The sequence below is a fragment of the Triturus cristatus genome, chromosome 4_1, assembly GCF_964204655.1.
Source record: "Triturus cristatus chromosome 4_1, aTriCri1.1, whole genome shotgun sequence".
Lineage (NCBI taxonomy): Eukaryota > Metazoa > Chordata > Amphibia > Caudata > Salamandridae > Triturus > Triturus cristatus.
In genome coordinates, this window is record NC_140585.1 from 666,990,637 (window position 1) to 667,015,104 (window position 24,468).

General features: G+C 40.8%; 1 protein-coding gene across 16 annotated transcripts in view; it reads right to left on the bottom strand.

Annotated features, from left to right (window-relative positions):
* NRCAM (neuronal cell adhesion molecule) overlaps window positions 1-24,468 on the bottom strand; it is a 971,555-nt gene that overhangs the window by 107,078 nt on the left and 840,009 nt on the right. For all 16 annotated transcript variants that reach the window (XM_085653084.1, XM_085653089.1, XM_085653092.1 and 13 more), the window contains 2 exons: window positions 20,070-20,295; window positions 6,168-6,283 (listed from right to left, as the gene is read on the bottom strand). In XM_085653084.1, the coding sequence (XP_085509210.1) occupies window positions 6,168-6,283; window positions 20,070-20,295 (342 nt within the window). The remainder of the gene's footprint in view (window positions 1-6,167; window positions 6,284-20,069; window positions 20,296-24,468) is intronic.

Sequence of the window (24,468 nt, forward strand, 5' to 3'; positions counted from 1 at the left end):
TTTCTGGTCAAGGGGCACCCTAGGTCTATATTACATTTTATAAAATCCACTGGGATCCCATCTGGGCCTGGTGCTTTCCCCTCTGAATTCTGGTGAATAGCCAGTTTTTCTACAGCCAAAGTTACACTGCGGGGCAATGAATTGTTTAGCCTGGTGTGTAGACATTTAGTCAGTTCTGCATTCTCCTCTAGATGGTACATGGCCAAAAAATGTGTAACCCAGTCGGACCCAAAAATATTGCATTGCCACAAGGGGCCTTCAGGAGCAATCCTAAGCCCGATTCTCTTAACTGTCCAAAAAAAACATACTATCATTCCTCATTGCTGTTAATTCCAACACTTCCCAGTCCTTCTTGTGCCGGGCCTCCTTCCTAATTTTGAGAGTGGTCTTATATACTATGTGAGCAGACTGAACCTCAGTCTGTATTCTCGGGATGGCAAACAGTGCCTGCCTCAGTGTCCAGTTAGCAGTAGAGAAACCCTCGTCGAACCATCGTGCGTCCTCTTTTTCAGCCAGTAATGGTTTAAGAAGGAACTGTCGTAACAGTCTAAAGTAGCGTATCTAGAAATGTCTGCCAAGCAATTTACAAATAGCTCCTCATGCTGATTCAGCAGTATAGCCAGTGCACCTGTTGGATCTTTAAGTTGCCAGATGAGCTGAAGACCATCTGTGGAATGTTGTGTTGGAAAAATAGCATTAGCCGGGGATTTAAGCCTACTCAAAGGTAAATGCTCTAAAGTAAGTAGGGTGTTATGATTCCCCAACTCGGTCTGCATGACCTCCTGTCTAATAAACCTATGGAGGAGGTTCCTGGTAACAAACATGCAGTTAATAATTGAAACCCGACCGTGTCCTCTAAAGGTTGGTAGCAATCGCTTCCCCCATCCAAGGGTGTCAACTAAATCGTGTTCAGCTAGAAGTCTGGTCAATAAGGCCCCCCCAATTGCCACTAAGTTCCTTCTCCGAAAACCCTCCCTTCCTTGGATTGCCAACCAACTTTGCATTAAAATCTCCACATACAGGTAGGGAGGTCACGAATTTGACCCAGCACCAGAAATGTGCAATTTGGAGAGAAAATTAAACAACTGCACGTAATGAACAGATGCAGGATGAAATAAACCGTTATAAAAATTCAAAATTCGGTGGGAACCCAAAGTGAACTTCTTGATTGCTGGACCCACTAAGATCGAATGCTAGAGCCAAAGAGTATTCTAGATTGAGAACTTTGTGGGGCCAAAAGATGGTTATTTCTCTAGGCATGATGAAACAAGGATTTGTAGAAAAATCCTAATTGAACAAAAGTAATGTCACTCCTCGGGACAGGATACATACAAGATTCAAACAATAGCTTATGAACTAGAAATGAAAACATAAAGTTCATGACTTCAGAGTCGTGTACATAATGATGGCTATGGAAGGCCATTGCAACAGGGTCACCTTCTAGAGTGCACTAAACATTCTAATGGAAAGAAGTGAATACTCATTTCCTAAGGCACTCCGAACTCCACAGCATCAACAGAGCACAAGTGACAGCAAGACATTGAACTACCCGCAACAATCTGGTGTGACTGACAAAACACAGGTGTATAACTTGAGAAGGAAGCACTCTGATTTGTCAATCATCTCAAAGGATTCATGGGAAATCAGACACATTTATTTCCAGGGAGATGTGACTTGGTTATTATACTGTAGTTGAAAATTTTACTTTAACTTTTCACCAGTGGCGTAACAAAGGTCCCCACAGTGCAGGGGGGGGGCCTGAGATCTAGGGGGCTCCCTCAGCACACTAACTTGGCTTGAGAGCTCCAGAGTAAGTCTGGAAGAGGGGCCCTCCATCCATTTTGCAGGGGGGGCTCTCTCAAGTTTTGTTACGCCACTGCTTTGAAATGTGTGTGTGTATAAGTAAAACTCTTGTCCAGTGCTTAATTTGAGCGGTAGTTGAAGGTGGAACCCACCAGCACTCATTTTTGGGGACGGGCGCTTATTTTTCTCCAACAGATTTTGATCAACAGCATGAGAGAGAAAAAACACAAAAAGAGGAAAAGAAGAAGGAAAAGAAAAATGGCAAACATTGACAAAGGGAGATAACATGGAGAAAAAGAATCTGAATGAGGGTGATGGGAAGAAGTGTAGGGAGGTGGATTAAGAGGCATCGTGTGGAATCAAGACTAGGCAGCCCCTGATATCCGTAGCATTAGCTGTTGCCTTCTGAGAAAACTTTGTTCACTGCATTTACTATTTTACAAATTAAGCTCAGTTTGGCGCCTACTTCACGGATGCCCGCCGTGCTTCCCCGAAACATTGACTGCCTGCAAACTAATCTTTTAAAACATTTGTCTCTGCTTCAGGGCAACTGTGGCTTTTTAAATCAGAAACCGTTTATAGCTAGACTGTTTTCAAAATGCTGTATAGGTTACATATGTATCACATGTGCTGAAACTGTCTCAGAAAACATAACGTTTGTACATTTTGAAACCATTGTATCTGCCTCCAGCTTGCTAAATTCTATGAATCTTTATCTGGCGCACTTAATTTTACTCTGCTTGGCAGTTTTTAGACTTGTTATTTTTGTAACCAAGATACATTATTCACGCTTTATAATTCCCTCTAAATACATAGAATGCGGTTTCAATTTAAATGAATAATAACGTAGGAAAATACATGCAGATGGCTCATGAAAATGTGAGCACTGTGCAAGTACAGTCTTTCCAGAAAAGCCAGGTGCATTTTGTTTCATTTAACCAGCATTTTTTAATACAAAATAGTTGTAATTTAAAATGGTAATATAAATAAAGACAATGGTGACTAACGATGCATTTCTGGTAGGATACATTAGCATTCTGCGATGGTTGTATCATGTCTGCCTTTCTGGTCTTTATGAGTGGATAATTGTGAGGAAAACATTGTGGAAAGCTCTTATTACTGAAAGCAACCATCGGCATTCACTCTAAATGTGAATTACTAGCGATTGTGTGATTTTATAAATACGACATAGTCGTTAAATGTAATATAGAGTGGCAGAACAGACCAGAAACCTATCCCTTTTGAATGTTGATAAAATCTGGGAGGTTTGCCACTTACATACATTAAAATGTAGATCTTCTCTATCATATAGACAAGATGCAGTCTGAACATCAATTTCCAGATAACCTTGATACAAAAGATCCTGCCCCTACCCTACTTCAGCCACAATGTGGTGTAGACACGTTCTTGGTGATGGCACAGCTGGACTACAGTAATATGGTACACACACTCCACTTACAACACACATTTGCTGACAAAATATAACAAATCCAGAATTGTGTACCTAGACTGTGCCTGGATCTCTGAAAGCATCAAAACATTTCAACGATGTTGGAAGAAAAGTTAATCAAGTCTACAAGTCTCTGCATGGTACATAAATCAATCAATCAATAAATCAATCAAGGGTGTTTGTAAAGCGCGCTACTCACCCATGAGGGTCTCAAGGCGCTGCGGTGGGGGGGCAGCATATATAAGAAAAGATCGGGGGTATATATGCAAAATGTTGACCCTCATTTTGTTCCAACCAGGAATCTACAAAGAGGTACATGACATCACCAGATCACAGCACAAGCACTCAAGAGACTAAAACGTGGAGGTAGATCCTTAGGAATTGAAGGCCCATAGGTATATATATATTTTTTAAACCCAACCCTCAGGACAGAACCTGATGATTTGTGCTGCAAGAAACTCCTAAAAACTGAGTTACTCAGAGGACCTGTGATTAGACCCCAGAAATGGTAGTAGCAAGTGAGGAAATATCAGACAGGGGATAACTCTCAATTAAACTTCTGTTTACAGCTCTCTGAAACAAAAAATAAATAATATGCGGTACTGTAGAAAAACCTACACTAAATAAATAATCTACATTCGGGCAAGGCACTAAAGGTAAGCCTTTTTTTTTATTTTTGTGGGGAGACGCTATCAAATCAGTAAAAGTAAATATATACTATATTCTACATGGGTGGATGACTGTGACCACGAAGCCTGTAGAGAATGACAGCTAAACGTCAACATCTATTGTAGGAAAGTGGCAGCCCGTAGTTTGACCTAAATATCTCTACCTGGCCCCACCAAGATGTCCAAAGGGCCACAGGTGAGCCAGGCAAATGCTACCTTTCTCCCTATTTCCAAGGGGAAATAAAATCACAATTATAGAAAACCTCTTTCACACAGCAGAATTATAAAAATCCAAGAAGTTTTTTTTCTTTTTATTGGAAACTGCAGTTTCAAATAAACACAGAATACAAAAAATGTAGTGCTCTGCTACCCTAACTTTGCGCTAAGGACAACAACAACATATTATTTCTTTATTTTAAGCAGTTTTTTTGTGAAAATTGGCACATAATTCGTCTTTTTCCCCTTTCGTGATAGAATCACACTTAAGTTGCTTAACTTGTGGTAGAAATATTTCTTTAATACTGTCAGGTTTATCTATTTAGACAGAGTTCATTCCCTATAGACCTCACAGTGGTTTGGCATCGGTATTTGCCTTGGATGCCTTATTCCTTTTAGGATCTCTGCTAGCTTCTTGCTGTGTTTTCTCCTGTTTCTATAGGGTAGCAATCCCAGCATGGGGATGCTCCAGCTGGAGTAATCTGAGCGCTTTAAAAAACTGCTAACGTAACTTAACATATTAGTTTGTATGTACATTTTGCTTGTCAATATTTTTGAACATGTGCATTATTGTAGCTCTTCAAATACAAGTATGCACATATCAGCGGTCCAGAGTATAATACTAGGCATAGGAGGTAATAATGTGTCTGCTTTAATTGCAGATCAGGTACCTTGACATTAAGATTCAAGCTTCTGTATTTGACTGAGATGTGTCATCTAGTAGAAGCTTTTTTTCCTCACTGCTACTGACGTTTTTAAAAAGCAAAATTTGGAAAAACCTAGATAATTCAGTTTAATGTGCTGTCTGATGCATGTGGTTCAATAAATCGTATGTTAATCAATATATGTAATGCTATTATTGATTAAATTGTACACCACCATTGTAATTGTCCGTTGTATCGCTCATAGCAATGGATTAAAAAAACTCTTCAGTAAAACCTTTTCAATTTGTCTTTAGCGATCACAAATTTTATTAACTGCCATTCAATGCAGCTAAGATATGTTAGTCACTAAATTGAAACAGCTATAAATGTCAAGAAATTATTATCTTTTAAAAAAAAAATTTAAACATAATTTTTGTATTTGCTACGTCATCTGTTTCACCCATCACATGGGTGAGTCCTTCAGTGACTCGGTTCATACTATCACTCTAGACCGCTGGCTGCACACTGGCTCGTCTCTCCTAAAGAACTTGTGTCTTGCCCACCTTAACTGATGAGGGAGTCAAAATTCCTTATTGGTGTTAAATAGTTCTAGTTTACAACCGTTCAACCTCTTATGCATCAAACTAGGCAAATGCAATCCCTGCTACAATATTAGCCACGGTGTACAGTGGCACAGGCAGCGGTCCCACCCATTCCAACAGGCATGCTTTCCTTGCTGTAATGTAGTCTGTCTCCTAAAGACAGCTGATGCCACATCCAAGAGGCACGAGGATCAGAATGTTCAGACGACTAATGGACCAGCTTCAAACCTTCAGGGAGCATGCATTTCCACGCTGGCTTAGCTCCTAAACTGGATGAATTAAGTGTGCTGTATCGGAGACCTAATAGGTATTTATCATCGTTCGGAGAACCACACTTATCAGCAGAATAATTTGCTCTGGGGAGTCCAGTGACCAGAATGGTGATTTGATAGTGGGCCTTTCGGAGTCAGTTTCTGGCGCATTAACAGCGCTCAGCGGAGACCAATGGATTGAATTTTGAAGGCGGGAATGGCTCAGATAGGAAAACGCTTTATATCAAACCTGAAAAAAAATGGCTATAGTGTTCAATCCCAATACACTGTCATTAAAAGGGAACGCTTGAAACACACAGGAGCCAGAAGCATGGTTTCCAGCTAATGACTTATGCCTGTGGGGTCATGCTGCATGTTAATGTCTACCAAAACACTTGTACTGGAGTTTCAGGCAAAGGCAACAAACACCACACAGGGAACATTATGTAATATGTCTTATGTTCTCAATTTATGACCAAAACTATTTCAAGCAATGCACCTATCTGGCATGTGAATGTTTTTCTGTGACTTACTCTGTATCCTTGAAGGTGCCCTCGTACGCTTGACTGTGGAATGGGTTCCCAGTGGACTTTCACTAGTGTGGTATTAACAACATCCACGTGCACTTTGCTCGGAGCCACCATTGGTACTGAGTGGAAAAAGAACAAGAACTCTCATTATTCTTCCAATTCCTTTGATTCATACACAACTTCACCAAGCTACATTTGTGAAAAAAACTTTATATACAAGGTCGTAACTCTTCATTCACAAAATCTTCAATTTTCTGAATTTAGAGGTATGGAAAGACAATCAGGGGAGGGTTCTGTGAATGTTACAACTCCATGCATGCACTGCACATTTAGGGCCTCATTACGATGTCGCTCGGAAAGCATTCCTACCAACTCCTTGTCAGAATCGTTTGCGACCGACTCGGGTTCGGGGAGACCGACCAACTGATTACGATGTTTCCTAACACCGTTCAGTCGGACTCCCATTGAATTCAATAGGAGCCTGCGATCTGTCCGACAACACTGGCTCCCATTGAAAAAAGAGGTGGTTGCGGAAAACCTTGTACGCTCTTGCAGGCCTGCCACACTGTGCATGGTTGTAAAGAGGAGTCCCATGGGTACCTCCACGGGCTCCAACCGGAGGCCTCCGGGTGAAGGAGGGCCTGCTATGGGTCCCCAAAGTCAGTTTCTGACAGACTTTCCGTGTTAGAAAGGCTGTCCGAATCCGACATCGTAATCACTCAGTCGGAAACACGGTCCGTAGAGCTGTACGAGTCAGCTCCGACTGACTCGGAGTCTCTGCATGCCGGTCGGAAACGAGTCGGAAAGACCGAACAGTTGCCTTCCATCGTAATATGGCAGTCAGAAATGTTTCCGAGTCAGTCGGAAACATGGTCCCGACATGGGTTAGGAAAATCCGAATGACGTTCGGAGCCTTTCCGACCGACATGGTATTGAGGCCCTGAGATGTAGTCTAGAACCTCATATGCATGCTTATTGCACATTATATTTTCTTCTCACTCAGGAGATTCTGCTTCAAAATAGTTGGGTGTTCAAAACTCTGGGCTACTTTCATAAAGATGGCTGTAGGTTCCCTATTGCTGAAATTAACTGCAGCACTACATATTGGTAATTTAGCATTGCTGAGACAAGATGTAGAGGGGGACCTGACAGAGTTTTTCCATTTAACAGTGGGTTGCTCCAGAACTAAATTCCTGGCAATTCAAAAAAATCGAAGCACTATATAAAGCGCATGTGTAGAAAAGTAGCCACGTCCATTCAACAGGAGTATGGTGGGGGTTGTTGGCTATGTTAGGTGGTGCATTTTGAAACACATTGTCCCAAACATATGTGTAAAGTATGACGTGGTAGGGTACTGCAAACTACAGAGAGCACATTTTTCATTGACATATCATCTTGAAATAGCCATTCAATTCCCATCAGAATGCAGCTTTAATGTTAAATGTATATGGCACACAAACTATTACTGTGTGTATTTTTCACACAAGTACAGTGTTTTCGTTTGTTTTGATCCTATTAAAATCTTTGCAATCAATTGCAAATCAGATTAAGAAAAAAAATGCCTTATTTGCTCTTTACATGCTGCTAATATATTTTGGGAACATTTTTAAAATTAATTTACAAGTATTTTAATTTTGTTGTGAGTTAGAAAACATTTGATAAACTGCAACCTTCTCCTTTCACACTCTACTTACCCCAGCAGAATTGTAACTTGTTGGCAAAATTCACTCAGCGGTTAGAGAAGGGAAAAGTAAACCCTACTCTTCATGTCAAAAAGAAACGATCAAGAAATGCACAGCACGATACAAGATTAAAACAAAACTGAAAGGTCTCTTGACCATTGTCCCATCAAACTTCTGCAAAGTAATTCTGGGGGTGCTGCAGCATGTCCAGCACCCCTAGTTCCAGCACCCCTGCCTCAAAGGCAAACTATACTACTTTTCTCTGCAGTTAAAACGCTTGAATCCAGAGTAGCAGTAACGAGACAGCTACATGTTCGTTGTAGCAAACATTCCACCTCAGTCCTCCAAGCTGGAGATGGTGCTATCACATGACATCCAGTTGAGTCTAACATGGGAAATGTAGACACAGCATTCTGCATTACACTAGGCTTATTTATTCCTGAGGTGGTGTGTTATAAAAACAAGGGTGAGTGAGGTAACTTCGATGCTATTTGTATATTAGGCCAAACCAGTTCTTGTGGGAAGATGGGGTAGAGATCGGGAACTCCACGTTGACAGGACCATTCCACCAATAGAACAAATATTTTTAAAACAGCTGTTAAAATGTTTCTGGCCATATACCATGAAGTGATGCACCTGGAACAAGGCATGACTCTAATAACCAAAGCACAGAAAGAGTGAGGAGAGGGTCCAAGGGAAAAGTTTAGAGACCTGCAAGAAGTGATTCCCCGTATACAATAATCATAGCACAATACTTCTCGGGTCTATCATGGAGTGAGGTAAAAATGTATCTCTCAATAAAGCCCCTCTGGGGAGCAAACCCTTTCAGGACGATTGCCCTCACCCACCATAGGTGGCATGCTTCATCATATGGGCTTCTCCTTCCAGTGGGAAAACCTAGTCCCACTGAGGGCTACAACTCCCTCACCGTGAGGTAGGAGCTCTGGGATGTTTTCTTGACTGTCCTAAGATGTTAAGGATCCAGAGATCCCATATGTGAGTGTTAGGCGTTGTGAGGGTGCAGCGCTGGATGAGATTGAAAAGATAAATGTGATACTAAAACTACCTAGTAGGGACGAAAACTTTTTACTGGCAGGATTAAAAAGCAGTGCAAAGCAGTGTGAATTAGACTGCTAAGATGGTAAGGTCGGTCAACATGTTTCAGCCTATCTGGTCTTTAAAAGTGTCCAGGTTTTCATCAGGACCATAAGAAATTAACAATGCTGCTGCATATGTGAAAAAAGTAGAAAAACTAATAAATACAGTGATACCAAACCAGTAATCCAATGTTAAACTCGGTACTTCTGGAACTTATCTGTAAATATGAGACACACAAACAAAGTGCAACAAGTCAAACAACATTGCAATACGATTCTCTTATTGTCAGCGTTTGGTGGACATGAATTAAAAGCATGTCCATAGAGTACTATCAAGGTACCCATTGTAACTCTACTCACCCAAATCGGTGGATAAGTAGACCCACCTCTACCTGGTAACAACTCAGGGAAGGGGGCCCTCTCTGCAAGAAACAAGGTCATGTGTCACTCATTTCTCATATGTGGTGTGAACACGTGTCTATAAAGAAAACAGTTAAGTGTTGGTGGTGAACCTCTGGTAAAGACTGTGTTAAAAGGAGGACTCTACTATCTGACTCATATTAAAACCAATGTAACAGAAGGACTCTACACAGTATGCCTTGCCATGTTCAATAGTGGCCAGGACTGATAGTGCTATCCTAATAGTGTTTGCGCTATCATGCCGATGTGTTTGGACAAAGATTAATTATGGTCGTCAAACCTGCCTAACTGTACTCTGCTGAAAGGCTGAGAAATCTGATCGAGTATATTGCCGTTAAGCGCGCTGCATTTAAGTACAGGCATGTGGCGCTCAGTGAATCAACTGAAGGTGCCTTGATATTACTTGCCGCCTCACTCTATTATGTGTGATGCTTAGGCTCACAAAATGCATTGATCCTGAATGCGTGTTGCGATAAAACACAGTCAGGTGTAAAATGAGCCCGAGGGTACCTCGCTAGCAGATTAAGAATATAAACCGAGGATAACAACGTTGAACGCGATACATTCAAATAGAGGCTCGTAGCGCTCACCATTTCTCCTAAAGGTGCCTGGGCTATTCCCTGCTGTTAGTTAATGCCCAACACCATTTGTGCATGACGACTAAGGACATAGTGGGATCAATTTGAACATGCGTTAATCTAGAAGGCAATCTGATGTGAATAGACCCTTTAAGAACTATTGTATTGAATCTTCCCAAACATAGTAACCCCCAAAGTGCCCAGCTTACCTCTCCGTCGGTACCCCGTTGTGGTACATGAGCTGCAACCGGAGGCACCGACGGGAGGGTTTTCTCGCACTTAAATACGGGCAATAATGCTCAGTCATGTATTGGAAGGACCTAAAGGTGCCTACGGTATATGCCCGATCCCGTGAGCGCGCATGTGCAGAGGATAGTGTCTGTCATGCAACGCATGCGCACTGCGTTATTCTTTTCTTTTTGCACAGATCACTAATGTCGCCCAGTATCCTCTTATCAGATATTGCAGGTGCATGTGAGAGTGAGACTATTGCTGGCACTGTGCATGCGCAATTGTGTGTATAACTGCCAAAAATGTATAACAATGTATTAGTGTCATATCATGGCTATTGTTAGCTTGTGTATCCATGCTACATGTTGATGTTGCTGACTGGTTATCAGGTCTTACGTTTTTTTCAAAACCTCCATTCAAAAATGGTTCTGTTTGTACATATTTTGCCTGCGTGCCTCACTCCATGACAGACCCGAGAAGTATTGTGCTTTGATGACTCTAATAACATCATATATATTGCAAAACATTCCAACTATTTTAGGCATCTCTGGTCGAAATCCATTACAATGCATGCTATTAGATCGCATGCTATTACAATGCAAGTGCCATTACAACGCACTGCCATCACAAAGCATATGCCTTTACCACGCATGCCTTTACAACGAATTTTGTTGTAAAGGCATGAATGATAAAGGTATATGTGTTTTACATGTAAGTATAAAGTCAGTATATATGGGGTAATTTTAGGGTTCAGGATGGGTATAGGTTTTGGGGTGGCAAGGGAAATTTTAGGGTTTAGGGTGAGTAAGGGCTTTGGGGTGGAAGGGTAATTTTAGAAATTAGGGTGGGTGTGAGTTGAGGAGTTCCTGGATTTTAAGGAAATGTGTATATATATATATATTTATATATATATATATATATACACACACACACACATATAGATATATATATGAATTAGTATAAAAATGTAAGTATTTTACAGGGAAATATAAACCTATATGTATATTGGCAGCCTGGTGAGATCGTGTTGTGGAATATATATATATATATATACATATGTATATATATTATCTACTGGCGGTCGCCAGTAGATAGTTATAGTTAGGACCTATTTTCCATAGGAAATCCGCAACGTTCTATTGGGAATCTCTTTGACGAATCTTCGCGAAATTCTCCAAACTTTTGGCCAGCTCCGCTCCGCTCCTACCCTGAAAGTTTTGCGGTGATCCGTGAAGTGGGGGGCGAGAAAAAAGGGGGGTCCCAAAACGCGTTTTCCCCATGCGATTTCCCATAGAATCTGAGCCCGAACCGCTGAACGGAATGACACCAAATTTGGCAAAGAGGTAGTCCTCAGTTCGGACTCGTGCCTTTTGCATATTTGGTGTGAATCTGTTCAGTAGTTCCTGAGAAAATGAGGGTAAAAAAGTTAGTGATATCTATGGCCGCGGAGGATCCGCGGACCGTACCCGCACCGTAAGCGCACCCTCCCCGAACCGAGCGTGCACCTTCCCGATCGCGCGCTGAATGCTAATTGGCTGTCGAGCGTCTCTCTACATTCGAAACCAGGAACTGTTGGCGGCCATTTTCTGCCTCGGTAGAAGCGAGGCTGAAGATGGAAGGGGAATAAGTGTGTAAAAGATATAAAGGGGGCAGAGTGGAAATACTCTGACCCTCTAGATCTGCTTAGGGGGTCCCAGAAGGACTTCCTGTGGTCCCCCATTTAAAAAAAAAAATAAAAGCGGCAAAATGCACGCACGGTGCGCGCATCCTATCGCGTTGGATGCACGGATTCTCTCGCGGTGGGTGCGCGGATCTACGGCAACGTTTTTGAAAAACGACAAGAATTCATTGGTTGTATGACAACTTTCTACACTGAAAGGTAGGGTGTATATTTTTGTTTTTTAAAGGTATGATTGTTATTGGTTAACAAAAACAGATTGTAAGGAACATTATATATGATAAGCTGATAAGTTGAAAAGTCAAGCACACTTCCTGCCTTGTGTAGGAACATTGTGTGCTGAACTTGTGACCTGTGAGCTCAGTGTAGTGTTCAAGGAGCTGTTTCTATGGTAACAGGCAGAAGGCAGATTGGGGGAAGGGTTGAAATGTATTTCAGTTGGAAAGGGTTGAAATGTTTAACCAATAGAAATGTGTGTTTGCTTTTGAGTTTATGTGCGAAGGATTGTGATTTGATGTTTACATGTATATGTGTGGAAAATGAAAGGGAAACTTTTTCATTCTTTGCTTTTGCTGAGAGGTGCACAGTGCAGAGATTCTGTAAAAGAAAATATGGTGAGTGATTGATGTACTCCTTAATCTACAAAAGAACTTGAAAGATGAGTTATTTAATTGTGAGGGGATGTATGTAGACTATTTTGATTTTAATCAGAATAATGTATTTTTCCTGCTAAAGTGCAGGGAGTACTTTTTTTCTCTACAACGTGTGTGCATGTAGAAACCCTTCTGTGATAGGCATTTGTGTTTTTCATGTGTTTGTAGACAGATAACTGTGCAGTGTTTATATTTTGGTAGAATTAGAAACCAGTCATTGTTTATGAATTTGTGAAATGAGTTATGTTATGTTTCTATACTAAAATGTAGTACTACTTCTAGATGAAGAAATGTGTTTCGATATAGTGCAAGGGATAGTGTTGTTTGTCTAGAATCACACAGTGAGTCTGTGTGCATTTGGGAACCACTGTGAGAGAAGCATTTGGTTACATTGTGTATTTGCTGACAGATAACTGTTTTAAAACCAGTCAGGTTGTCAAGTTTTAGTAGCATTAGAAGACAGTTATGGCTTATGCTTTCATTAAATGAGTCAGGCATTAACAGTAAATTGCAGTCGTGAAATATGTAGATTGTGTGCAGTTCCCTTACCACTTGCACTGTAGTGAATGAGTTTTGGTAAACTCATAGGGATAGTGGTGCTTGTCTAGAATCACACTGTGAGTTAGTGTGTATTTGGGATCACTGTGAGAGAAGCATTTGGTAACATCATGTATTTGCTGACAGATAACTGTTTTAAAATCTGTCATGTTGTGAAGTTTTAGTAGCATTAGAATCCAGTCTTTGCTTATATGTTGATTAAATAAGTCATGCTTTGACACTGATGTGCTGTACTTAAATATGTAGATTGTATGCAGTCCCCTTACTCCTTCCACAGTAGTGAATGAGTTTTGGTAAACTCCTAGGATAGTGTTGCTTGTCTAAAATCACACTGTGAGTCTGTGTGCATTTGGGTAAGGATTGTGAGAGAAGCATTTGGTAACATCGTGTATTTACTGACAGATAACTGTTTTAAAACCGGTCATGTTGTGAAGTTTTAGTAGCATTAGAAGCCAGTCTTTGCTTATGCTTTGATTATATGAGTCAGGCTTTGACATAAAAGTGCAGTCCTGAAATATGAAGATTGTGTGCAGTTCGCTTACCACTTCCACTGTAGTGAATGAGTTTTGGTAAACTCCTAGGGATAGTGGTGCTTGTCTAGAATCACACTGTGAGTCTGTGTGCATTTGAGAACCACTGTGAGAGAGGCATTTGGTAACATTGTGTATTTGCTGACAGATAACTAATTTAAAACCTCTCATGTTGTCAAGTTTTAATAGCATTAGAAGCTAGTCTTTGCTTATGCATTGATAAAATGAGTCAGGGTTTGACACTAAGGTGCAGTACCATGTACTATTCTGTTCACTGTAGCAGAACTGAAAATTTTAAAGTTTTATCTAAGCACTGTCCTAGAAGTAGTCTGATTATTTAGTCAGTTTCTAAGTACCAAATAGACTGCTTCAAATGTCTATGCAGTATGCATGTAGTGTTCTAACATACTATACACTTGTCATTTACACCTTCAATTCCCTAGTCAGTATCCATACACTTCCAGGAAATATCCTGTCACTTCCTTTGCAGTCCTCTAGAGACCCATTCAACATCATGTACTAATCCATTCACTGTGCCAAAACCCAAACACTTATAAATTCACCAAGACACTCTATTTCTAGTACTCTAATGATTCAGTCACTGCCTAAGTATTCATGCACAGAGCCAGGTCTTAGCATATGGACTTCTTCAAACCCCTATCCACTATGCATGCAGTCCTCTAAGCACCTACACACTTGTCTTTCACACCTTCAATTCCCCAGTCAGTATCCGTTCACTTCCAGCAAACACCCTGTCACTCCATTTGCACTCCTCTAGTGACCCATTCAGCATCATGTACTAATCCATTCACTGCGCCAAACGCTAATAAATTCACCCAGGCACTCTCCTTGCAGCACTCTAATCATTCAGTCAGTTCCCAAGTACTCATCCAGTGACCCAGGCCTTCGTATATGGACTGCTTCAAACCCTTATCCACTATGCATGCAGTCCTCTAACCACCTACACAATTGTCTTTTTCACCTTCAATTCCCTAGTCAGTATCCATACACTTCCAGGAAATACCCTGTCACTCCCTTTGCAGTCCTCTAGTGACCCATTCAGCACCATGTACTAATCCATTCACTGTGCTAAAACCCAAACACTTATAAATTCACCAAGATACTATCTTTGCAGTACTCTAATCATTCAGTCAGTGCCTAAGTATTCATACACTGAGCCAGGCCTTAGCACATGGACTGCTTCAAACCTCTATGCACTATGCATGCAGTCTTCTGACCACCTAGACACTTGTCTTTCACACGTTCAATTTCCTAGTCAGTATCCATACAGTCCAGCACTTGTGACTGCCGTTGCACTCCTCTAGTGACTCATTCAGTACCAAGTACTAATCCATTCCCTGTGCGAAAATCCTAGCACTTATAAATTCGCCTAGGCACTCTCCTTGCTGTACTCTAATCATTCAGTCAGTACCCAAGTAGTCATGCAGTGAGCCAGGCCTTAGCACATGGACTGCTTTAAATGCCTATGCAGTATTGATGCAGGCCTCTAATCACCTACACAGTTGTCTTTCACACCTTCAATTCTCTAGTTAGTATTCATACTCTTCTAGCAAACACCCTGTCACTCACCCAGTGTGTCTCCTTCCTTATAGTACTGTAATCATTTAGTCAGTTAGCATGTAGTCTTTTAGTGAGGTAGGCTTTAGGGCATGAACTGCTTCAAAGTAGTATGCACTATGCATGTAGTGTTTTAACGATCGTCATACTTGTGGTTCAGGGCTATAGTTTCTTAGTCAGTTTTTATATAAAATGTGTTTGTACAGTAATGGAATAGTATAAATTTCAAAGTTATTAATATACATTTATTTGTGATTCTTTTTTACAGATACAGAACAGGAGTGTTTCTCATCTGTTTGCACTCTTCTCGTGCAAGATTGTTTGGATGAAGGGTCCTTAGGTGTTTCATCATACTTGCTGTGCCGCACGAGTATTTTTTGTTAGGATCCCCTCGTAACAGAACTCTTTGGCAAATCTTGCGAATGAAGAAGGTGGCATTGGTCTTTGTTTGCCCCTTGGAAAAAATTAAAAATTTCTTCACCACTGATGAAAAACGTTGTGGCGTGGTGCCTTCTGCAAAAAAAAATTCCTCAGATTCGGTAAATATTTTAAAGCGGCAACATTTACAGTTTTTGTAAGTTAAACTTATAAAATTTTGTTAGCTGTATACATTTTATATATCTGTGATTTGTTTCTTGTGGTATTTTGTTAAGAATACCGTGTTGTTGTTTTTTTAACAATCTTTTTGATTTTCCAGGTCTGTCGTCGACATCCGTGGTTCCCACAGGAGTGTTCTGCTTTGTTGTTTTGTATTATTGTTGTTACATTTTGTTTCTTAGTTTATTGTTTATATTTATGTTAATAAAAATATAAAGTTTGAAAATAGTTTATCGTTTATATATTTATTATTATAAAAAATAAAGTTTGAAAACAAAAATTAATAATGTTTTTGGTTGTTGTCTTAACTGCTGTGTGACTCTTTCTTGTTCTTATTACTGTTATTTGATGGAGTCAACCATGGTGTTAAATTTTGGGGCACTTATCGCTGGAATACTAGTGATATCTGTAGTTTGCACCAACTTCTGAATAGTGTGTTAGATTTATCTCAACTTTACTTCCGTTAAAGTGCTGATAATGAAATGGAGAGTAGCCGTTCCCGTGCAAAAAGACATGAGGTGCACCTTTGCGATTTATTCTAACTACTAAAATCCTGTATTCTAATGCACTGAGGTATTGGCTGCACTTACAGTGTACACACGAAATCTATTAAGAAATCTCATTGTATTTATATTGATTGGGAATAGTGCGTCAGGTGCTGGATCTTGACAAGATACACTGCTCAGTTCGTATATTGTTCTGCATACGAAAAAAATCACATCACAACTTTCACACTAATTGCAATGCGAAACAAATTCCGGCGATAAAACACGTTAGCACCAGGGATTTTACACCTGCTTTCTGCTGGTGTTAAGCAGGACAACTACCAGCACCATGAAAGGGAACACAGCCAAGAGCCACACCAGAACACCCACAGGTGCCATAGAGTCAATGAGCATGATACAGGGATACCCATGAGGGCCAGAAGACTCATCTCAACAACTCCAGGACCGCCAATGCCCCCCAAACCCACATCTTAGTAAGTGTGTCCCTGTGGTCATTGTCTTAGCATGATAGGCACGAGCCCTGCAACATCACAGTGTGCTGTCACCTCAGCGTTGGCAGTGAGCCTGGATGTGTAGCTACATACGCATCCTCCTGCATTCACAACTGACGTGTGCTGGTCTGGGGTTCACAGGTCAGTGGAGGGGTGTGCCTATCCGGCAAGGGGAACGGGGTGTCACGGACATGTCCGTGTACAGGAAGTGCGGTAAGTGTGTCTCTGTGTTCTGGTGTGGCCTGTTACAAGAGCCGCAGCAGTCGATGTTGTAAAGTGGCATGTACCACCTCCAAACGGCACTGTGGTGTTGTTGTTGGAATGTAGCAGGACATGCGCAAATCGGCATTACAATGGCGTGCCGTACGAGTGCACGAGATACAACAGCTCACCGTACAAAAGTGTGGGGGCTCGTGGGAGGGAGGAGCAGCCGTTTGGCAACATAACACACAGTGAACTCGACCATGTGCCACATGCTGGGCATCTCATCCATGATGACCACAACACCAACGACTGGCCTTTGTACACATCCTGTATGAAAGCAGCGTGGTTTTCACTTCTATGCTCGTTCAGTGGTGTGATGTTGGCGGGTTGTGTGACTTGTGCTCCTTGTTGGTGTGTTTCATTTTGGCCATTGTTTGTCTATACTTGTGCTGTACTTAATTGTGCATGTGTGCCATTCTGCCTATCTCCCCTCATCCCCCCACTCCCTGCTTCTTCCTCTTCCTGTTGCTGTTGTGTCTATAATTTTGTTGCTGCACACATAAATACATGTAAAGAATAAATTAGAATAGTTACTTGATTCTTTTAGGTTTCAAAACTTCTCTATTGGTTTCTTTTTAATTTTCCATATGAACCGTTTTTTAAATATTCAACAACACATAGAAGTCAGAAGTGCAACGTATTCTATCAACACACTTTCTAGAACATTCTACAACATGTGCAGGTTAAAAGTTCATCAATTTTTTAAAACGTTATGATTTTTTAGGGAACATTTTCTTGAACATTTAATGACACGTGCAGGTTAAAATTTGACGATTGTTTTAAGTTCGAACAGTGCCTTCCAAATGCAAGTAGCAGGTGTGGTTGAGCTGAGCAAATTTTATCCTATGATATGTACTCTACGTTGAAACTGCTTTTTCTTAACCAATCACAAAGATGCTTTTCCACAAAACTAATGTGCACCCTACTTTTAAAAAATAATGCTTTTCATGATATCTTCAGAGATACGTTATAGATAGGAATTAGCATTTAAAAAACCTTTGAAATTCACTGAAACAACCATAGGTTTCATGCACGTTATAGTTAGGAATCGGCATTTAAAAAACCATTGAAATTCACTGAAAAAACCAAAGGTTTCAGGGGCGTTATAGTTAGGAATTGGCATTTAAAAAACCTTAGAAATTCACTGAAAAAACCATAGGTTTCAGGGGTGTTATAGTTAGCTGGACATTTCCCTCGTACAAAACCATTGAAATTCCCCTGTTATAGTTAGTTCAGCTAACTATAACTTGCGCCCCCGCAATGCACTGCTGATGACGTCACATATTACATCACTCATGACATGGTCAGTGACATCACTGATGACATCACCGTGACAGAAGAGCAACTCAAAGGAATGTGCTTGTGTAGAGGCCATCTAAGAGCCACAAAAGTGCAACTCAAGGCATGCTTAGGAGACCAACAGCTGTAGTAAAGGATTTATATGTTTCACCCATGAGCAACAGAGGAGCAGCTCACAGACATGCACTGGAGACAGACAGCCAAGGCAAAATATCTGCAATCCCATCTAGGAGTGACAGAGTGGCAAGGCACATGGGTCCAGTGCCTGGATAGTACTCAACAAGTTTAATCTCTTAGGAACATGGTGGCAGCGTCTGGGTCGGAGCTGGCAGAAAGGTGATGCTGTGGAAAGAACATTATGAGTATTTCATATGAATTAAACAGAAGGGGTTAAGTTGTGGGTTTAAGTGAAAAGGAGGTCAAGGAGGAAGGGTCAATGCCTTAATCCCTTTCCAGACTTTAACAGGACAAACAGGGAAGATGTAATTGGAAGATGCCTCTCACTCCTCTTCCGCCACTACACACCTAGACGCTGCAATCAAAGACAACTTTGATCACTCAAGCACAACATCAATTACTTTCCACAAGGATGTTACATGAAATTAAATAAATAGACATCTTTGAAATGCAAGCATGGAATTGTCCCTGTCTCTTGAACTGGGAAATTGTGTCTTCAATGTACCACTCTGGTCTACTGCACCCACACTCATTTTAAGTCACTGCTCAGAGGCACATTTATTCTACAGTAGATGAACTCGTATTGCATTACTCTCTTACAAGAAATACAACGCAGTGGTCAATGAAGCAGAGGCAGCGGCACAAATGAGCTACATGCTCACTGTAATAAAGAATTATGCCAAGCAGAAAGGTAATTTAAAATGTGGAAGACAGTAGACCTTAAGGACTGTTTGTAAAATTGGACATTTGGAGCTCCCTCGATGTCAGTGATGCATTTCCAGATTCTAATGTGCAAAGCCCCGATCTCCAGGTCTTCAAGGCAGTGCTTTACATGGGTATAGTCAAGAAAGCATTGCCAGCAACAGACCCCTTTAGCTATACTGTTCTTTGGACATCGGCTTCTGAATTTTATACCAATCTTTGCAAAGACGCTCATTCTTTTGATAAGGTGCATTGAATTGAGAATATCATCGGATGTGAGTACTGCAACAACAGTTCTCATGACAATGTAAACACAAAAATAAAGTCTATCATTGTTTGCAAAAAATATACATTTGCCAACAAAGTAATTAAGCATTCCCCCAAAACAAAGTACTCTTGAGTGGGTTGTTTTGCCCCACTATTCTCCGCCTATGCGTGGACAGCTACAATTTTAAAAACATTGAAAACTTATTGTGTATTTAACCAATGAGCTCCCACCAAATCTAGACAAATTGTAGAGCTATCTTGTGGACTGTTAAGGAGAATGTATACCTACCTACTTCAGCCTTAACAGTCGAAGGTCTGATTTTCCAACTGCTGAAGTTTCATATAAGGGAAAGTTATGTTTATGCAAGACGCATAATAAATGTAAAAGGCATATATTTTATGGCACCTTGTGAAAAAGAAATGGGGTTCTAGAGTGTGTTTAAATGCTGTAGTACTAGAATGGACATAAGCATTATCCAGCAATGTTGCTGGTTATTTGTGACTGATGTATAAACAAGGCATTTGTTATGATACTCTGGCACTAGTTACATTTTTATCATTTTTGTGTTAGTAGTTGAAGCAATAAGCCATTCTTACAGTCTTCTCCAGAATGTCCAATGACCACTTCAGGATTGGGACCGGGTCCAAGTTCATTCACAGCCTGGACTTTGATCTCATAGGGAACAAAGGTTGGCGTGCCGGACATGATATACTTGGAAACATTTGCAACAGTGACCGATGTCCACTCATCATCAAAATCTTTCTGACGCCAGCTGACTTTGTACCGGAGGCCAGGACCATTGGACAGGAATCCTGTCAGAGGCTGCCAAGAAAAGTCAGAAGTTCTATTTATGACAAACAAATATAAGCTCAGAAGCATCAAGGAGAAAAAAAATGTCAACGAAATATTTAGGATGTAAACACATGAAACAGAACACAACACTAGCTAACTTTGCTTAATCCTATTTTGTTGTCTTAAACAACTCTCTACAAATAATGTATATTCAATGTGCCTGGTTCACAAAGGTAAACTTCTGCGTAAGTCTACTCTTTTTCTGTATTCAAAAACAAACAATTTAATAGTAACTTTACTACTGCGGAGATTCAGCAGTCGGGTGGAGAACTGCACACATAAAAAGATTGGGATGGCCTATTTTCTTTTTTTTTTTACTATTAAATCGTTAGTTTGCTGATACTGAAAAAGAGTAAGCTTACACAAAACTGTATCTTTACCTTTCTGATTCAGGCAAAAGTATGAAATTAGGACAGAAATGTACTTTTGCGGTGCCTACATCTTGATGAACGCCATTATAAAAAAGAGCTTTCTGACGAATTAGAATATGCATGCAGAGGAACATAAAGTAATATATAAAATCAAATATTTTCTTCAACACATCTGTGTATGACTAAGACAATAACATTCATAACTTTGTGTAAACTGTGAAGCTAACAAATCGATGGTGGCAGAGAACACTCCAGAAGTATGATAAGAATTACAAAAGATCTAGAGATATGAAAGAGCTGAGCTGGTGAAAATAATATGAGACAATAACTAAGATGTTTGTCACATTCAAAATAATGTGAGTAATCGAAGATATAAACATTACACGGGTCATGGATGGTTTAACAATAAATGTGTAGTTGAGGAAAAAAGGGAAGTGAAACAATCAGTGTTGAAGCATAATGTGTTTCACTACAAGTATGGAGGTAATCGTCATTCAGCCTGTACAACACAAATGACTGCTGAGAGGAATACACATTTCCCCTGTTTCTAAAATGCCAACCATTTTGCCAGGGGAATCCTAGTAAAAGTTCTGTGTGAGAGATGGATCGAAAATGGGGAATTATCAAGGGAATAAATTGCAGTAATCCTGAACTTTGCAATAATTACCTCCTCATCTTCTTCTGAACCTCGCCCCATTCCTTACTAATGGAGTGAGTGTGCTCCTTCAATTCCCTTATCACCCTTGTAAAGCTACCTGACTTTTACTTTGTAAAACACGAACGAGTTTGGGTAGCAGGACGAACGAGGTGGAGATGAAAGGGGGTCCCCGGGCCATTATACGGCCTGCTTCTTGCGCCCAACTCTCCTATCATAGAGGTTTCAAGGAGGCGACTTGATGTGGCAAACCTGCCAACTCCTTTAGATTGAGACACGAAAACTTAATACGCATTTACTTATTTTAGAACCAGGACATGAGGTGTGACTAGTCGAAGTTACCTTAATACGCATTTACTTATTTTAGTAGCAGGACAAGAGGTGTGACTAGTCGAAGTTAAAGGACTTTGTATGGATGAATTCATAACAATTAGAGGTACAGCTCAATAGACTCTATGTGGTGTACCCCTTCTGGTACCTCTTAGCCCTGATGAAGCCTTTTTGAAGGTGAAACACGTTGGCTGCACTTGTGTGAATTGAAACAATAAAGCAAGATTCGACTTCAAGATTGAAGGCCCAAGAACCATTCTTTGTATACTCTTTTCAAATTTTATTGCCTCTCTATTCAAGTGTGAATAATATATTATTCACTATTACTGTAATAAAAAATGAAGTACAGTTAACTGGAAAATTACTCTCCCTGTCAGCTGAGGTAAGCCAAAAAAAGATATTACATGTATATTGTGTGCATGCTTGCAGGTGAGAGTGTGAGACAGTGTGTGAATGTGTGTGTGTATGTGTTAGCATGGGTGTGAGAGTGAAAGTAAACATCAAATGGCATGGGATGTCATGATGCTACCCCAGGCAATTTGGTGAATTGACGTCCATGGATATTTGCAGCTGCCTCTTTGTACCTAGCAAAGGGACAAAGAGGCAGCTGAAAATATCCATATATGTCAATGATCACCATGGGAAGCACTCGCAAAAGACAAAGCATGTCTCTTCTGATAAATGCCCTCATAATGTTCGAGAGGATGATCATGGTCCCTCTATGTCTGAGGCGCTTCTTCAGGATTGGTGAAGAAATTATCAGATGTCTACAACAGACAGCTTGACAAGATTGCCTCAGCTATTTCTCAGAAATCTTCAGAGGACTCTTTTTGGTAAGTGTCCCCCCGTCATCTGTTTTGTCTTGGGCTTCCCCTGATTATGATGAGGAGGAGGTTGTTTTTCCCACAGATTCTACTTCCAGAGGGAAATATATTGCGAAAGAAGACTTGCAACCTGACATCTCCTACCTGTCATCTAATCTCCAGCTTTCCCAGGATGTAGATCAGCCCTGTACGAGTGGAGACTGGTTCGGGTGATTCCAAAGACCTACAGTCCCTAAGGTGGCAGTAGTTCCTGACATCCATAATCTTTTGAAATGTGAATGGAGAGTTCTGGAAAGGGTTCGGTACCTACTTTATACTCTTGCACACGGAGAGACTGAGTTGCCACAAGTTCTAACTCTTGACCCTCTCTTCACTAATCTGACTGGAAAACCTTCTTTACTTACTGGAGATGTCACCTTGGCTAATCCTGTAGATAAGGAGGTAGAGGGGGCTCTTAGAAGGGCTTATGCAAGTCTCAGCCTCTCTTTACAATCTGAAATGTATGCGTTGTACACTTCCCCGTCATTAAGGATTTCCAATCTCTCTCCTCAGCAATCCAAGAAGGTGAGGATTGTTTACAGTTATTGGGCTGCATGTAAGTCCAGGCAAAGTTCCTTTCTGATATCACTTTCAATAATTTGAAGGCATCTGCAATTGCTTCAGAAAGTTCGGTGATGGCTGGATGTCATTTCCACTTGCAAAATAGAAAGGTAGATGCGGCTCAAATGAACTGCTTGTTGAGGATGCCTTTTTGCTGATAATCGGCAGCTGGGTGATGAGTTGGAAGAGGTCCTCAAAAAATCATTTAAGAGCCAGAAGCATGTCCAACCTTTCCAGCCAAAATAAAAGATCTGGTATCTGGCAGAAAAAGGTCTGATTTGTACAGGCGACGTTGAAAAGATTTTCAGCAGAACAATTCTCCATTTCAACGCACGCCTTCTTAGGTCTCTGGTACTTCCCATCCAACAACTGTGAAAGGGTGTTCTAATCAATGCTCCTGACTAAACTGCACCCTCCCTAGCTCCTTTAGGGGGGGCCATCTCCTTGTCTTTCAGGAAATTCGGAGAACGTCGATTTGTGACAAGTGGATAATCCAAACAGTGTCACAAAGTTCTTAAGAGTTTAAAGAGCCTCATTTTATCCAGATCCAGGGGCCCGAGGTGGTTAAGAAAAGGGCCCTAATTGCCTTCTTGCAAGAGAAAGGGGCCATAATCCAGGTACCTTCTCAGGAGAGGGGCTTGGTTTGCTACTCTGGGGTCATCTTGGTCAAGAAAGTCTCAGGCGAATTTCGTATGATTGTAGACCTTTGTTTCCAGAACCAATATATATGGACTATTTACTTCAAAACTAAATAAAATGCACAGCAGGTGATTCCTTTGGTCTCTCCAGCTTTTTGTTTTAAGAAAAATCGATCTCCATGGATGGGGTTTCTCAGAAGCTCCTCAGATGTGCGGTTGGACCACACCACTGGCAGTTCTGAATACTTTCCTTTGGCCTCAAGTCTTCTCCTCTGATTTTTCGGCACTATTATTTGAAGTTCGAAAGGGGTTCCCTCTGCCCACAATAGATTGTAGAGAATGGATGTTATCTCACTAGACTGTATGTTTCCTAGTTACTTTAGGATGAAGACTGAAAGGCACAGAGTGAATGTTTATGTGTACCCTTAATGAGTGATTGTGCCCAACTTTACATGGGGACTTTGGCGTTTCTCGTTTCACATTTGCCTCTGCAAGCTTTGTTAATGTGATCCTTAATGGTAGGATGAGGTAGGGTTTTTTTTTAGCCCTTAATTAAACTCGAGGCACCATGACTGGTATATTAAATAAGGGTTGAGCACCTACAGAACCGGTGTATTTATTCCACTACACATTCTATCATGCCCATGTTTACAGCTGGGTGCAGTGGAATTTCTGGTTCCCTATTCAGAGTCAGACTTTTATTCGAAATGTAGTACTCTATTGAC